The sequence below is a fragment of the Musca vetustissima genome, unplaced genomic scaffold, assembly GCF_032173495.1.
Source record: "Musca vetustissima isolate MV318-11 ecotype Yass unplaced genomic scaffold, APGP_CSIRO_Mvet_v1 utg50827, whole genome shotgun sequence".
In the NCBI taxonomy this organism is placed as follows: Eukaryota; Metazoa; Arthropoda; class Insecta; order Diptera; family Muscidae; genus Musca; species Musca vetustissima.
In genome coordinates, this window is record NW_026873938.1 from 45,208 (window position 1) to 61,462 (window position 16,255).

Sequence of the window (16,255 nt, forward strand, 5' to 3'; positions counted from 1 at the left end):
GTAAAGTCGCTGAAGAAAGGCAGGAAGCAGAATATCCCCCGTGACAAAGAAGAAGGGGATCATTTTTATAATTTGACTATAATTTGTGTGGGGCCAATAGCAAACATACATATATCGTATATACTATACTTATTTATATCTAAATATATATTTTTTAATAATTATTTAAAAAAAGACAAACAAATATTTTGTATATTGGCCGAAAAAAAAACAACAACAACAGTGGCGTGGCTTGAAAATAATTTCATCATCATGGCCAAGGTTTCTTGGCTGGCTGAGGGCTGCTGCTGTTGTTGTAAAATTTCTCTAGAAATACGGGTTTTGATCATTTACATCGCTCTCAAGAAAACCGACAAAAACATAAAAAAATATTTAATTTATAAGCAGGGGTACAATGATGCAATTCACACACAAACACATACCAACAAAAAACAAAAACATTATTAGTTTTAGTGGTGAGCACTTTTTCTTCTTTGAAACACACACACACAAATCAAACAAACAAACACACATACATACAAAAAAGTAAAAGCGCTTAAAATGATTCATTAAAAATAAATATTTTTTGCTTATTATTATAATAATATTATTATTATTTGATATTTTTATTTACATTATTATGAATATGAATAAGCAACATATTCATATTCATACATATTACATACATACACACATTTTTGTTATGCACCACTGTCTCGTTAAGTATGTGTGTGTCTGCATAAAACTTTTAGTTTTTAAGTGAATTTGTAATAGGTTTAGTAGTGATGTTGATGTGGGCGCCAGTAGCCTTCTATCAAAGATAAAATAAAAAAATAAAATAAAAAATTAAAAAAAAATATAAATTTTAAAATTATTTTACATTTCTTGTTATGTTTTATTAATTATTGAAACAATTCACGTGGGATATTTGTAGCTGCAAAGCAATTACCATTATCTATATATCTAACCATCATCCCGAACATTGGAACCACATATCAAAAATGTATCAAGAAAGAAATAAGTAAACTGTGAAAGTAAAAAAAAATTAAAAAAAAAATTAATAATTTATGTTTTATTTCCCATTTTGGATTGTCATAGTTATACTCGTAAGGCAACTAAATTCTGAAGCAACAACAATTCTATTTTAGATGGAAACCTTTGGTTAATAGCAGTGAACATTTCAAGACGACGTTAAGTTCGAGCCGGTCCGACTTTTTACACTCTCCACATGATGATTCAAAAAACAAGATTATTAAAAAATTCGTATTGTGTGTAATAAGTTGTTTAACCATTGAAAAAGTTATATTACGAATTGAGTACACGGGGGACATGGTGTTTTTAATAGCCCCCATAATAAATACACATCGACCTACATTGAAAACTTTCTGGACCGAAGTATCAAATTCAGCAATAATCTAGGATGCAAAATTAGCAACTTCGTTTGAAAATTCGGCTAGGTATTGGACACAATATGGACCTATATAGAAAATATTCTGCAAGACCCCAAAATGAGCCAATTTGGAGGAGAATGCAGCCACAGTTTCAAAATACCGTGAATGCGCCGTAAGCATCATGTGGTGGATATGACAAAACATTATCAAATAATTTCTGCAAAGTTTTTTGTTTAATTTCATTGAAATCCGTATGTTCGTGTGTTTGTTATAATCACACTAGCCTCTAAACGAAATATGATAGATCATCAAAATGTTCCATAGAGCTGTCTTTTGTCTCCAGGAATGTCAAGATCGAATATGAACTATATCGGTCCACGTTTAGGCATAGCCACCGTACCTCTTAGTTTTCGGTATGTTGGAGTTCTTGAGCGCGCTATTCAAGCGAATACGTTGAAATTTGGTACAATGGATTCTTATTGGGTACGAAATGTCTTCACAAAAAATTGAAAAACAAACGGTACCTTCCCAATTTTCGATATTTTGGGGTTCTTGAGAGGGGTTTTCAACCGAATTCGCTGAAATTTGGTACAACAAGTTCTTATTGGGTACATCAATTCATACATATGTCCTCGGTGACCTATGTCAAACTCCAAACTCTGTAACCTATGACTCTCATCCGACATAGGACATTAGCAATACCAAGGGGATACCCCATTCTCGGTTTCAAAAAAAATTGAATTTTAAACCCTGAGCCTTATGGCTTATTTAGAGCAAATCCCTTTCAGACAATATAAAGTCGATTTACAAATGTCCGTCCATGTGTCTGGCTGATGCGTACGATAACTCTCAATATTTATAATGTAATCCGGATTGGATCCAAATTGTCCGCATAGTAACATTTCATTCAAATTATGTTCCAATATGGGGAAAATCGGTCCACTCCTACTGGAACCTCCCCCACTAAATTGTCAAAATTGTACTGAAAATGCATTTTATAATATCATGTGAACAGAGCATCCGATTCAAATCAAACTATTGCTATTTATACCCTACACAACTATGTTGTCAGGGTATTATAGCTTTGTACAGCCCCAAGAGTTTGTATACCAATTGTCATATTTCGACTAGCTGAGTCGATCTAGACATGTGCGTCCGTCCGTCTGTCCATTATAATTTGTAAACACGATACTGGCCAAAGTTATGGACCAATCTTCACGAAATTTTGCGTGTAGGATGGGTTCTGGCCAATGAAGACCCCTATTGTTTTAATATTTAGGGGATGAAATGGACCAAATACTAAATTTTTGACGGTTTATCTGGTTGCTCCAGAGGCCGCAATTATGGTCTGAACATCGCGAAATTTTACATGGAGAATGGGATCGGACCAAAGAATAGACATAACTGTTTTGATAAAGATCGGTCAATATTTAGCGGGTCAAATAGACCCTGACTTTTGTGTAAAAAATGACAAAAATTGGATTGGATTCTATAGGTCACAGTTATAAGCCCATCATCACCATACAACCCACGCTGAAGTCAATCTGGACAAGTAATAAGAAGGGCTGTACTGAATATTAGTAATATTCGGAAAATATGTCAGTGTATGGAAGATGTGCTGTTGAACTCTAATCGGGCAAGAGGGTGCAAATGTCACGAAATAGTTCTCAGGCTCGGAATAAACTTCTTTAGAAAGATAGAACTCCGTCGTAGTTGTGTAGGGTATCGTAAGGTCGGCCCCGTCCGACTATACTGCTCCGCTTACTGGTCTTCTTCTAGTACCTCCCCCAAAACTTTGAAACTTTGCAAATCGTTTATAAAACGAAAAGAATATATCAAATTTCAATCAAACGTTAGTTTTCGTAATATTTTACCTAACCTAGATCGAATCCAAAGATGGAACGCATCCATGTTCATGTTCCATCCCGTATTAAAATAAAAGATCACCTAATCAAATTTTCTAACAACATTTTAAACGACTAATATCGCCGAATGAAAATGGTATTCCCGGATGCTAACTTCTGATTAACTGATATAGATTGACAACAATACTGTGAACAGTGGATAAATGGAAACAAATTTTAAAATTAAATCTGAAATTCAAGTTAATAAAAAAACACACACACAAGTTAAACCCAACATGAAATGCTCTCAAAACATTCGAAAATATTTGGGAATGTCGATCCTTATTTTCTGATGCATAGAATTTTTTACCGACGAAATTGTTTTAGGATATTTGGTATTCATAGAAAATACTGAACAATTGTGGGAACATCTAGATCGGCAAATAATTACCTGTAATAATATAAAATTACAATCACAAGCATAGTTATATTTTTATAACTACCACATATTAAAGAAAACCTTAATTTCCCAAATTTTTAACACATAAAGATAATAACAAATAATCGTAACCTCAATGACACATTTACAATGTTTAATTAATTTACCGAAATCACTAAACTTGAACTTGATTTTCAATGTTAATGGCCAGACAGACAATTGTCATAACAATTTCTAATTTTACCTGATGTCGATTCTATAATTCGAATATTATATAATTTCGATTGGAAGCCGGCTACCAAAAACATATTTGGGGGAAAACAAGATTTCATTGTTTGATAACCGACCGGAAAACAAAACAAGTTAGCCAAATAAATGACAACAAATACCAACAATGACAACAATCATATTCAAATTAGGTGCACAATAAAACAAGCGGCGGTGTTGAATGAATGCAGTTAATTTTGGGTGCATCAACGGTGGTTAAGCACAATGGGCGACATTTTGTTTAAATAAGAAATATGGTTTAAAGAAATATTTATCCAAAAAGAATTGCCCAAAATTCAAACTTATTTTTAGATCATACGGGACATTTAAATATTCAGAAAATTAGGCAGGATATTTGTATATGTGCTAAGTAAAAAACGGGGGCCATTTTATTGGGTAAATACGGCTAAAACCTTCAATATACCGAAAATGGGACGAACCCATTAATGGAGGCTATGGATCTGTATGGACAATTTTTTGCAGATATATTTTTCACTATCCAAGTGCCTAGAATGTCAAATTACAGCCATTTGCTTGGAGTATGTGGTTATAACCTTCAACATACTCAAAATGGGGCGGAAACTTTCTATGGGGGCTTTGTCAGATCAGGGTCTTATATTGAAAAATGTCCACTAAAATGTTTTCATTTTCACCCTCCAAAAACCGGAATAATAAATTACAGCCACTTCGAAATGAGTCAGAACCATTATCTGGGGGGCAATCCATGCTAACAATTTTCTCACCATCACCCTCCAAAAACCCCTAGGAGCTCTATTATCAATACTGCGATCTCTAAAACATTGTATTTCATCAGCGCTTCGAATAGTACTTCCCAGAATCGGGCAATAATATTCCAGAAGCGGTTTAATTTGTTAATCTGTATCGAATTCATTTAGTTCCATAGTTCATTTTAGTTCACTATTTTATTGGTACACATCAGTTCATTCGGTTAATTCTGTCGTTCATGCTTCTTCGTGTTCATTTAAAGACGCAATGGGATCAGGTTTGAAACATAGGATTTAAAAACAACGAATTTTACATGAAGAAGGCTCAGATGAACAATGGGAATATTTGGAATACAAGGAACGAGGTAAAAAAGAGAAAAAATAGCGACTGGTGCAAAAGGAACTAGTTGAACCAAAGAGTCGGACCTATATCTGAAAGTTACTTATGAAAAAGGAGCCAATACATTTTCGACTATAAGGGATCGAATTCAATAAATTATTTATAGCTGATAACACTCTCCGATGAGAGGATAATAAACGATTGTGTTGTGAAGAACTAGGTGAACGGAAGATTCGAACCTAGTACAGATAGTTCATTTCACGGAATGGATTTTTCGAACTAGTTCGTTCCGGAAAGAAACATCATCTAGTACATCCTTGACTATAAGACATATAATGTGACATCAAATGAACGACTGGAGCAAACTAGTTCCGACATGAAACATGTATACAACACCCTCAATAATAAGAAATCGAATGCGACGTATTACCCTTAGCTGCTGCACGGCATTCTCGGATGACTGGGCATAGTAGCAATAGTTTCTTTTCGGAACTAGTTCCGTTGAACTAGTTCGTTCATTGACTATACGAGTAATGCGACCTATTAAACTTCGCTGCTGCCAGTCATTCTCGGATGAGAGAGTTTTGAGGTGTATTTTCGTTGAACTAGTTCATTTCGGAACGAATTGAAGTCGATAAACCATCGGCTTCAAAAAAAACCCAAAAATAAAAAAAATATAAAGCTGTTAAATAGCATGATCTAGGCAGCCAATCCTGGTCCCCAAAACTCGAAATACTTTTTGAAACCACATGCCCTTCACAAAAGAAATCTGATTACTATTTCACGATACCGAACAATATTGATTGTTTGGGCTTGATCTGCCTCATTTTCAATAAAAAAAGGGGTCCAATGATTCCTCCAGACCAAAAACCACAACAAACAGTGACACGTTAAAGACGTATTTGTTTCTCGTAAATTATCGAGGATTTTTCTTGTCGCAAATGCGACATTTCTGTCTATTGACGAAGCAATCAGTCCAGGCCTTGTCACTGAATTAACGAACTCCCTTTGCTATCCATGGTCAGCTGGTTTCACTTCCTGAAGATGCAAATCTTTCCTCAAAATTCTCTGCATAGTGGATTTGGGGACACCAATTTGCTGAGCTCGGTGTCGAATAGAGGTGGACGGAATTTGAGCGACATCATCACGTACAGCTGCGATATTTTCGGTCGATCGAACTGTTGTTTTTACATCACTAGCAGTTTCGGCAAATTTATCCATTGATATATTTACAGTTGACTCTTTTGGATCATTTTTGTGACCCCAAATTGATCGATCGATTGATTGATTTGCGAACTGTATCCGCAAAACTTTCACAATTTTGGTAAAACAATTTTAAAATGCTAATGCGTTAGCGCTCCATTTTTACTAACTTCATACATCCCACTATCGAATAATAACAATTTTTACAATTTCAAATAATGGCACTTGGAATGGCGCCCAAATTAAAAATTGCGTCCTAGTTGGAGATCGGGAATCGCTCCTACAAAAATTGTTCCAGGTCATATAGAATTGATATATAATTTGCTGTTTGGGTCATTCCCACACAAAAACCAAATTCCCTCGTCATAAAATATCCACCCACTGTGCCTCTATGCGTGCTATTCAACAAACATTTGTGTCTAAATAAACGATTAAGATTTGTAAACTTTAGCAACAACAAAAAAGAAAAACCTATTCAAAAAAACGTTTCTGGTATGTTAAACACTTAATTTAAACCCTAAATGATTTTCATTGATTATTTAAAACTAAACCTAGAGTAACATCTGCCAGTAGTGGTGGTTTACATTGATGACTGGATGTCTTTGATGCTGCTGCTGATGGTGATAGTAACACCAATGTCATCTGTATCAATCTCCAAAGAAAAACTTGTATAACGGGTGCTGATGGACGCCACAGCTACTATCATGGGAACATAGATCTAATTACATATTTTTGTACAGTACAACGAAATATGTTTGTCGCTTTGTCTAGGCTAGGCTAGACAACTTGTCAATCTGGTGGCCTACGTGCAGTTTGCACGTAAGCCATCTCTAGACAAAAGGAAATTATGTTTGCTAACCAATCGACAAACAAACTTGATCAGGTTACAGACTTATAGCCTGTAAATGAATTAAGCCTTGAAATGAATGGCATGGCATTTCTTAGAACACCAACGCCAAAAGAAGTTGAGGAACCTTTTGCTGCAGAATGCATTCCGCATAAAATCCCCGTCCATTGGTTATGTGTTAAATTTCACGTAGGCATGACGTCAAGGAAGTTTCTTTTTTATGTTTTCATTATCCTTGTATGCGCATTCGGTGACGTCTTTGTTGTTGTTAAACCAAAACAATTTTAAATTCTTACATCGCCAAGAACACTGTAATCAGACGATGGTTATTGCCATACGCAAGAGATGTGCCCATAATAATTTATGTGCATTAACAAAATATTGAACACGCGCAAATAATTGATTTATGCGTTGGTCTCTAAAGTACAAGTTCATCTTTATTTTAGTGCATTTAATATTGGTCATCAGGGAACTTCCTTTTTTGGATAAATTTTTTATTTCATTTTGTTTGGTGAATAACACCAGCGGCATATGTAAATAAATAAAAATGCATACAAATATATATATATATATATATATATGTCTATAAATGATTTATGGGTTTTTTGTTTGAGGAAACATATTGTATGTTGAAGGTCAGAAGGAATTGCTAACTAACCATAATTTAAATGTCACGCGAAATTCAATGAGGTGACTACAGATATCAGTGATCCTTGGTCTTTCTATGAGTATAGTAAAACGTTTTGGAAGGTAAAAACAATATGTTTTTTTTTATTTAACGTAGAAAATCATAAGCAGTTGCTCTACCTTTCGAAACTTGTTGATTCTTTCTTTATATGGAGACTACGTCAAAAGATGCATCTGAAATCCTTCGAAAAGAAAATTTACAACAACTCGGAATGCTGAATTCCAGCCGCCTTTGTGGGTAAATTCGGCTAAAATAAAAAAAATTGGGGCCGATGTTAAAACTTTCAAACTACCGACAATAGAAGGGAACATTATTTTATATCGCCAAATTTCGTATCCTGTTACCAAAAAAGTGGGCACGACGAAATTTAAACCATTTTAAGTAATCAATAAGGCAATGTTCATTTCTACTTCGTCAAATCCGCATTGATCCTTCTATAAGGATTGGTTACACCTCAATCATTGCGAAATTACATCAGGAAATTTGGATTTAATTTAAAATTCCGAATGCTGTCAGGAAAAACATTTATTAGCGGCGGTAGAAAGCATATATAACTACTACGGAAATCTACCTTTCTGCGGTTCTATATACTGAGCCTTGGCAGCATTTCATAATATTTGCACCCTATAGACAGATTATAGGTCAACAGCTTTACTTTCTAATCATGGTATATTTTCCAAATCTTGTTTTCCCGAGGAGAATATTTACACTAAAAAATACAAATTTTGACACTTTAAGTTTTGATTGATTAGACCCTCGGAATATTGACCGGTGATCATCAAAACAGCCGTTCTAAATATTTGGTCAGATCACCTTCACCGTATGAAATATGTAACGTTCTGTATATAATAATGGTCTCTAGAACGACTTGAAAATATGAAAAAATAAAGTTTTTTGTTCATTGTACCCCCTACTTATTATCCCAACATAACTGAATGAAATGGACCCACTTCTTAAACGGATGGTGACTGGAGATGAGAAATGGATCACATACGATAACCATGTGCAAAAACGATCGTGGTCAAAGAGCGGTGAAACACCTCAAACGATGGCAGAACCAGGACTAACGGCCAGGAAGGTTCTGCTATGTATTTGGTGGGACTGGATGGGAATTTTTTTATTATGAGTTGCTTCCATATGGACAAACGCCAAATTCTGATATCTACTGTCAACAACTGGACCGTTTGAAGATAGCAATTGGATAGAAACAGCCAGAATTGTCGTGTTCCACCAGGACAACGCTAGGCCACACACATCAACATTGACTCGCCAGAAACTTCGGGAGCTCTTTTTGGGATGTTTTAATGCATCATCTTTTTCTTGTGTTGCAAAATTTCTTTAAAAGTGCAACAAATCATACAACAAAACAGTCCAAATCGGACAATCCAAAGCATGTTAAATAAAGTCCTATAGTGCATATAAAATAATGAACTGTTTCCCCCAACCTAATATTTACGTATAATTCGTATATCCGAGTGCATGCAACAATTTATAATGAACGGACGGACACACACGTCTAGATCTACCAATATTTCGCGGTGTACAAACTCGTTGGGGCTACACAAAGCTTTAATACCCTGATAACAAAGTTGTATAGGGTATTAAGAAGTAAAAAGGTCGGACCGAACTTTTTAAAACTTGGACATATTCAAATCAGCCTCGGTTGGAAAGTGAAAGTCTTCAAAACACCGAAAATAATATGGTACCATTCTATGGGAGCTATACCAAACGATAAATTTTTGGTAGGAAGAATAAGAATATGAAAAATCCAAATCTAGGAAATTCGGTGAAGAAACGAATAATGACTCAACGTTGATCATTTTTGGCAGGACATTTTCTACTCAATAAAAATCCAAAATATTAAATGGTTACCAAATTTGTTGAAACAGGTGCCGAATCTCCCCAAAATACCGATCTATGGGGTGAGGCATTATGTGTGGTATTTTCCTAAAAGGTGGACCTATATTGATAATTTTTAGTATGAAGATTTACTAATTCAAAACACAGGCCTATACAGAATATTTTCAGCACAAATATTTTCACCCCCTTATGGGTAAAAATAAAAAACTTCAGAATTCCGAAATTGTGCCAGTGCCGTTTAATTAGAACATTCTACAATGGAATGACAAATTTAATATACACTTCAGTTACATATAATTAGAATAGTCCCGCATAACTGTATCTCCTAAATGCCGATATTTTGGGGAGTTTGGGCACATTTTCCACCATAGTGACTGTAATTTGGTATTTTAAACCCTTATTAGGTAGATAATTTTCATTAAACCTTTATTCGATATTTTCAGGATTTTATGCACCCCTCCACATAATAATCCCGATCGATTTTAGGTATTTTCAATGTGCACCCATGTGTTATGCCATTCGACTGCGAATAATACACGGCTCTATCGTTCTAACGCCGGATTCATGTGAAATATCTGGCACCTTCCCACAAAATGGTCATAATTTTACTAAAAATTGATTGACCCAAATATTTTAACTAAGCCTTTGTATTGTTTAAAGACGGGGCTTATTGGTTAACACATTCAAGCTCATCTCCAAAAAAGGGTCAACATTTTCAAATCTTGTATGAAGCGAACGGAAATCCAATTTTATCCAAACTTGACACATCATAATGTTTTCACCAGACCTTGATCAGTTTTCAAAATAGGGTAAATCGGAATCGATCGATAAATGGTAAATCCTTTGTGGTGGAAACCTGTCAAACTTTAATATGTATACTAACCATAGACTTAATGTTATCCATGAAGATAAATTGTAAATTAACGTAGCGAAGCCATAAACCAAGTACATTTTCAAACGATTGCTGCTCCTTCACTTAAAATACACCAAAGTACGGTTATAACGAACTTGTAGGGACCAGGCAAATTAGTTCGTATAGAAGAAGTTCGTTATATCCAAGGTAAGGAATATATTTGGATAAACAGGAAAAAATATATTCAGATTTGAAGATTTGTGTTTTTGACAATAATTACGCTGCTTCTCTTTTTTTGATAAGCATGACATTTTTTGAAACGGTTGCCAGTGTTAGGGTGCGAAATAGCCGGTGTTCGTTGTAAGCGTACTTGAGTGTAGTTGCAAGCATTTCCCACATTAATGATTTCCTCCCAACTCTAATACATTATTCTCATTCAACATTTAGAGTTATTAAAGCAACATAAATATTGTGCTATATTCCAGTACTTTTCCGCCAAACAATACAAAATCTTCTCTTTCATCTTCAAACTCTATGTCAACATCCGTTCAATATTAACGTGACTGCTATTAGCTTCACCTAACATTGAACAAATAAATAAACAACAACCAAATAAAAACAACAAAAGTACATGTTTACGGATGATATTTCATTTAAATGTGTGTACTTAGGGTAATGCCATTTGAGACTAAATTATGCAATACATTTTTAAACTTCCGAAATGACAGCAAAAAATATATATTTATGATGGTAATAAGTCTTGCGAACGACATAACTGCGTGTTTGTTGACTTATTGAGTGATGGTATAGGCCGTTATCTCAAGCTGTCTTCACATTTCTTTAAGCTCGGACACACCTATGTTGAAGTCCATTAACTGAGATGTCAAAATAATCCATACCATACATAATGATTAGCGAGGTCAAAGTGTTGAAGCATAGTAAGGTGACCATTTTTATAATGGTGGAGTAACAAACAACTGTAGGAATGAGGAAATACACACATTCTTAAATAATCCCAAGCCTTTAATAGGCCTTGAAAAAATATTCTTTAAAAAATCCACGCCTTTAATAGGCCTTGAAACACTATTTTTGAAAAAATGCAGGCCTTGAAAAAATATTCTTTAAAGAATCCACGCCTTGAATAGACCTTGAAAAAATATTCTTTAAAGAATCCACGCCTTGAATAGACCTTGAAAAAATATTCTTTAAAGAATCCACGCCTTGAATAGACCTTGAAAAAATATTCTTTAAAGAATCCACGCCTTGAATAGACCTTGAAAAAATATTCTTTAAAGAATCCACGCCTTGAATAGACCTTGAAAAAATATTCTTCAAAAAATCCAGGCCTTGAAAAAATATTTTTTAGAAAACCCAATTTTTTTTTTAAATTTTTTATTTTGGAAAATATTTCAATATCAGTTCACATTCGGCGGTGTTGGAAATCCCGATTCTGTACTATTAGGTGTTGAAGGTGTTGGTGGTGTGGGTACCACAGTAGGTGTTACAAATTCCGGTTCAAATGGTGTAATGATATTAGGTGCAGTACTTGCGGGATAAAATGTGGGCGGGACTGGAGGACTACGAGGTGTCGTCGATGTAGTCTCTGTGGTAGAAATTTCTGTTGTTGTTATTTCCTCAGTGGTTGACGACTCGGTTGTTTCTGAAGTAACCGGTTCTGTGGTATTTTCCACTGATGTTGTGGTTCCAGTTGATGTTTCTGTTGCAGCTTCGGTAGTGGTAAACAATGTTGATGGAAGCTCTGTGGGTTCTTCGGTTACTGGTTCGGTAGTTGTTTCCTCAGTTGTTGGAATTTCCGAAGTTCCTTCTGTGACATGTTCAGTGGTCTTTCCTTCCGTTGTTGGAAACTCAGTAGGTCCTTCTGTAACAGGTTCGGTAGTCTTTTCCGCTGTTGCTGTAAACTCAGTGGTTCCTTCTGTAGCAGGTTCGGTAGTTTTTTCCTCTGTTGTTGGTAGCTCAGTGGGTTCTTCGGTTACTGGTTCGGTCGTTTTATCCTCTGTTGTTGGAAGATCCGAGGTTACTTCTGTTACATTTTCAGTGGTATTTTCCGCTGTTGTTGGAAACTCTGTAGGTTCTTCTGTTACTGGTTCGGTAGTAATTTCCGGTGTTGTTGGCTGTTCAGTAGGTTCTTCTGTAGTTTCCACTGTCGTTGGAAGTTCAGTGGGTTCCTCTGTTACTGGTTCGGTTGTAATTTCCACTGTCGTTGGAAGTTCAGTGGGTTCTTCTGTTACTGGTTCAGTAGTTGTTGCCTCTGTTGTAGGAAGCTCAGTGGGTAGATCTGTTACAGGGGGTGTAGTTTTTTCAGGTGTTGTTGGAAGCTCAGTGGGCCCTTCAGTAAAAGGTTTAGTGCTGTTTTCCTCAGTAGATGGCAACGGCGATGTAGTATAAACACCTCCAGAAAGGCATAACTGTAATGAGTCATAGAGAGCTGATGTTTTCAGGGCATACGCATATGTACATCTATCGGTACATATATTCTGATCATGTAAAATCGTCTGATATGTCAGTTTTAAGTATTGACTTTTACTCGTAGCCAACTGCTGCATGTTAAAAGCTATTGACTGGACCTCCAGAGTCTTTTGAAAATAAAAATAACAAAATTAGCAGTTTATTTTTTTAAGTCCACATTCTGAAATACTTACAACATTCGAAAAACACTCAAATGAATCTGAAGGCAACAATGTTTCCACACAATTTCCATACAGAGTACAAATTTGTTCCGCACCACTTTCTATACCTTGACGCTCAAATATCATTTCATCTTCCACAGCTTGCCTGGCAATTTCAGCTATTTGCAAACACTGCAGAAATTCAAATTCATATTGAAGTGTAACCTCATTTAGTTGGGGTAAATATAAATCAAAACATTCCAGATGTGCAGGTCCATCCAAATTCACTTGTTGTGATTTCAAAATAATATTAGCCAAATTGGGTTTGCCATCATTGCTGATCGGCTGCCCCAAAACTATTGCTTCTAAAATCAAAAAACCGACTAAAAGTCGAAGTGTTGTCAACATTTTGTTTCACTCACTAATGGCTGGATAATTATTGTCCATTCATACCAAAAAATTAGATTTTCGTGTCTACGTATGTCCCCCCATTATGATAAAAAAATTGCTCCAAATAATGTCATCGATTAAATTATTTTGACTTTTATTCGAAAAAAACTGATAACTATTATCGCAAGACATTTTTGCCAATAAATCATGGCAATCTCGCTGAGAGAGTGCGAAGCGTGTTTTACTATTAATATTATTCGAGCAGCTGGAACCACAATGTCCGACATTATCGTAGACTTGTCCATTGACGTTATTTATGGAACCGTACCCGAAACAAAATACTAATAATAATTGAATAATAAACAAATTGTGCTCTAATTAATGAAATGTGTTAATAAATTTGAAAATGTAGAATAGTACGGGTATTCCTACAGATGTCATGTGCTCAACATTCAAAGATGTTTATAGGCCATGACGAATGATTCACAGATTCTTTATATTCACTATTCTTTAAAAATCCACGCCTTTGATAGGCCTTCAAAAAATATTCTTTAAAAAATCTACACATATTATTGCCTTATCATACCAAGCCTTGAAAAAATATTCTTTAAAAAATCCACTCCTTTGATAGGCCTTGAAAAAATATTCTTTAAAAAATCCACGCCTTTGATAGGCCTTGAAAAAATATTCTTTAAAAAATCCACGCCTTTGATAGCCCTTGAAAAAATGTTCTTTAAAAAATCCACGCCTTTGATAGGCCTTGAAAAAATATTCTTTAAAAAATCCACGCCTTTTATAGGCCTTGAAAAAAATATTCTTTAAAAAATCCACGCCTTTGATAGGCCTTGAAAAAATATTCTTTAAAAAATCCACGCCTTTGGTAGGCCTTGACTAATGTCTTTGGATTATTTCTAACCCGAATAGTATACTATTTGCTATTCAGGTTTTTCAAAAGATTCAGAAAAAATTCAAAATATTTACCAATATTCACAAATCCCGTTTCGATTGCACATCATGACTGGGTCTATTGGATTCAGTAGTATTTTCAGTATTTGTTATTGTTGGAGGTTGGGCACCACCAAAACTTAAACGTTGTTGCCTTTCTATGAGATTGTCACTCAATCGCCTAATTGTTGCTACGACATTCCCCAATTGGTCGAATGAAAATGGTGAACCATCGAACTAATAAGGGAATTATTTTTAAATATTAATTATCTAGCAAGATTATGCACTCCAACTCACCATTATGAATATGCCATAACCAAATGCAAAATTGATAAAAAGTACAATGACAAATTTAAATAGTTCCAATGCAAGGCGGAACATACCATTCCATATTAGGGCAATAAATAATTGACTAAGAAAATTCGCCAAATTACATAGACCACAAATTAGTGACATTGCTGGTGGAATAGAGGACACAGCAAGGTCTATTCAGGACAGAGAATTTTGAAGCTATTTAATTTCTATTATTATAATTTTTGACAACTTCGAAAAACCAAAACAATATGTACGAGCAAGGTTTATTCATGAATAAACCCTTGTGTACGAGTATTAGGTGGGGTACATGTAGTATTGGTGTTTTCTCCCAAAACTCAATAAGAGCCAAATGCATGGTACAACCTATAGAAGGTACTGCAAAACTCACCGGATTCATTCACTCGTGTCAATATGAATATGACAAATTATGTTTTTAAAAATGTACCCAACAGAAAATTTTAGTACGCATTAAAATCTGCAATTAAAAATTTACTCAATCTGCCTGCTGGGATAATTTGAAACAGAAAATCTTTCTTCATAGAATAATTCCCAATTTTCAGCATTTTAAAATACAATATGTTAATAATTTTTATGTTTGTTTACGTTTATCAATTAAATTACGTTGACACTAGAATTACTTACAACAACAAGTTACTATGTGGTTGTTTTTTTGTACAACAAACCCCATGAGTCAAGGGTAACATTCTATATTTGTGGCATAAAGATCGATATGATCAGCAGATATGAAAAGGTAGTTGCCTTCGGACCTTGTTGTACTCTATAAAAAGGCTTTGTTGATCATATATGGGATGGAACTTTTGTTATACAAGAAGACAATTTGATATTCTTCGTTGAGAAGACCTTCCGATTCATTTATAACCAGTAAGGTTATATATCTGTTGAATATACTCACCAGTTTGAGTATATTCAACAGATGTATCCTTATATACGTTGCATATTTGAAGGACCATTAACATAAAATTGGATAAACTAGAAAGAGGCGATCTTTATCTAACTGCGAACCGATTTAAATCAATCATAGACTTGTCATTCTGCAACCTATGCTAAATTTTTCATAGGGACAGATATAGAGTCGTTTGTTTGCAATGGGACAAAATTAGTAAATCGATTTAAAGCAAATCTCAATCGGACACCCATTGATTATTTGGAGCCTAATTAACATGAAATTGGGCGAAAGTATATATGGGAGCTATACCCAAATCCGATTTCAACGATTAAGGTTATACTAACTTCAATACGTTTTGTGCATATCGGCCATATTTTTGGGTCCTTGATGGGAGCTTTATTCAAATCTGAACCGATTTCAACGAAGCTTGTCACACGATAGGCTATACTAACTTCAGTATATTTTGGATCTTTGGTTCATTATTGAAATAAAATCGGACGAAAATGTATATTGAGCTATATATAAATCAGAACCGATTTTAACGAAACTTTCTACACGTTATGTAATAATAACTTCAGTACGTTGTGCAAAATGTTGTACCAATTGGCCATATTTTGGAGCTTTGGTGCACCATT

General features: G+C 34.8%; 1 protein-coding gene across 1 annotated transcript; it reads right to left on the reverse strand.

Moving 5' to 3' along the window:
- Window positions 1-6,768: 6,768 nt before the first annotated feature.
- Window positions 6,769-13,471, reverse strand: LOC133329172 (mucin-2-like). Its single transcript, XM_061537669.1, has 3 exons — window positions 13,097-13,471; window positions 11,861-13,030; window positions 6,769-6,906 (listed from the first exon to the last, which is right to left on the reverse strand). Exons 1-3 carry the CDS (start codon window positions 13,469-13,471, stop codon window positions 6,769-6,771), a joined length of 1,683 nt encoding a protein of 560 aa, XP_061393653.1.
- Window positions 13,472-16,255: the final 2,784 nt, after the last annotated feature.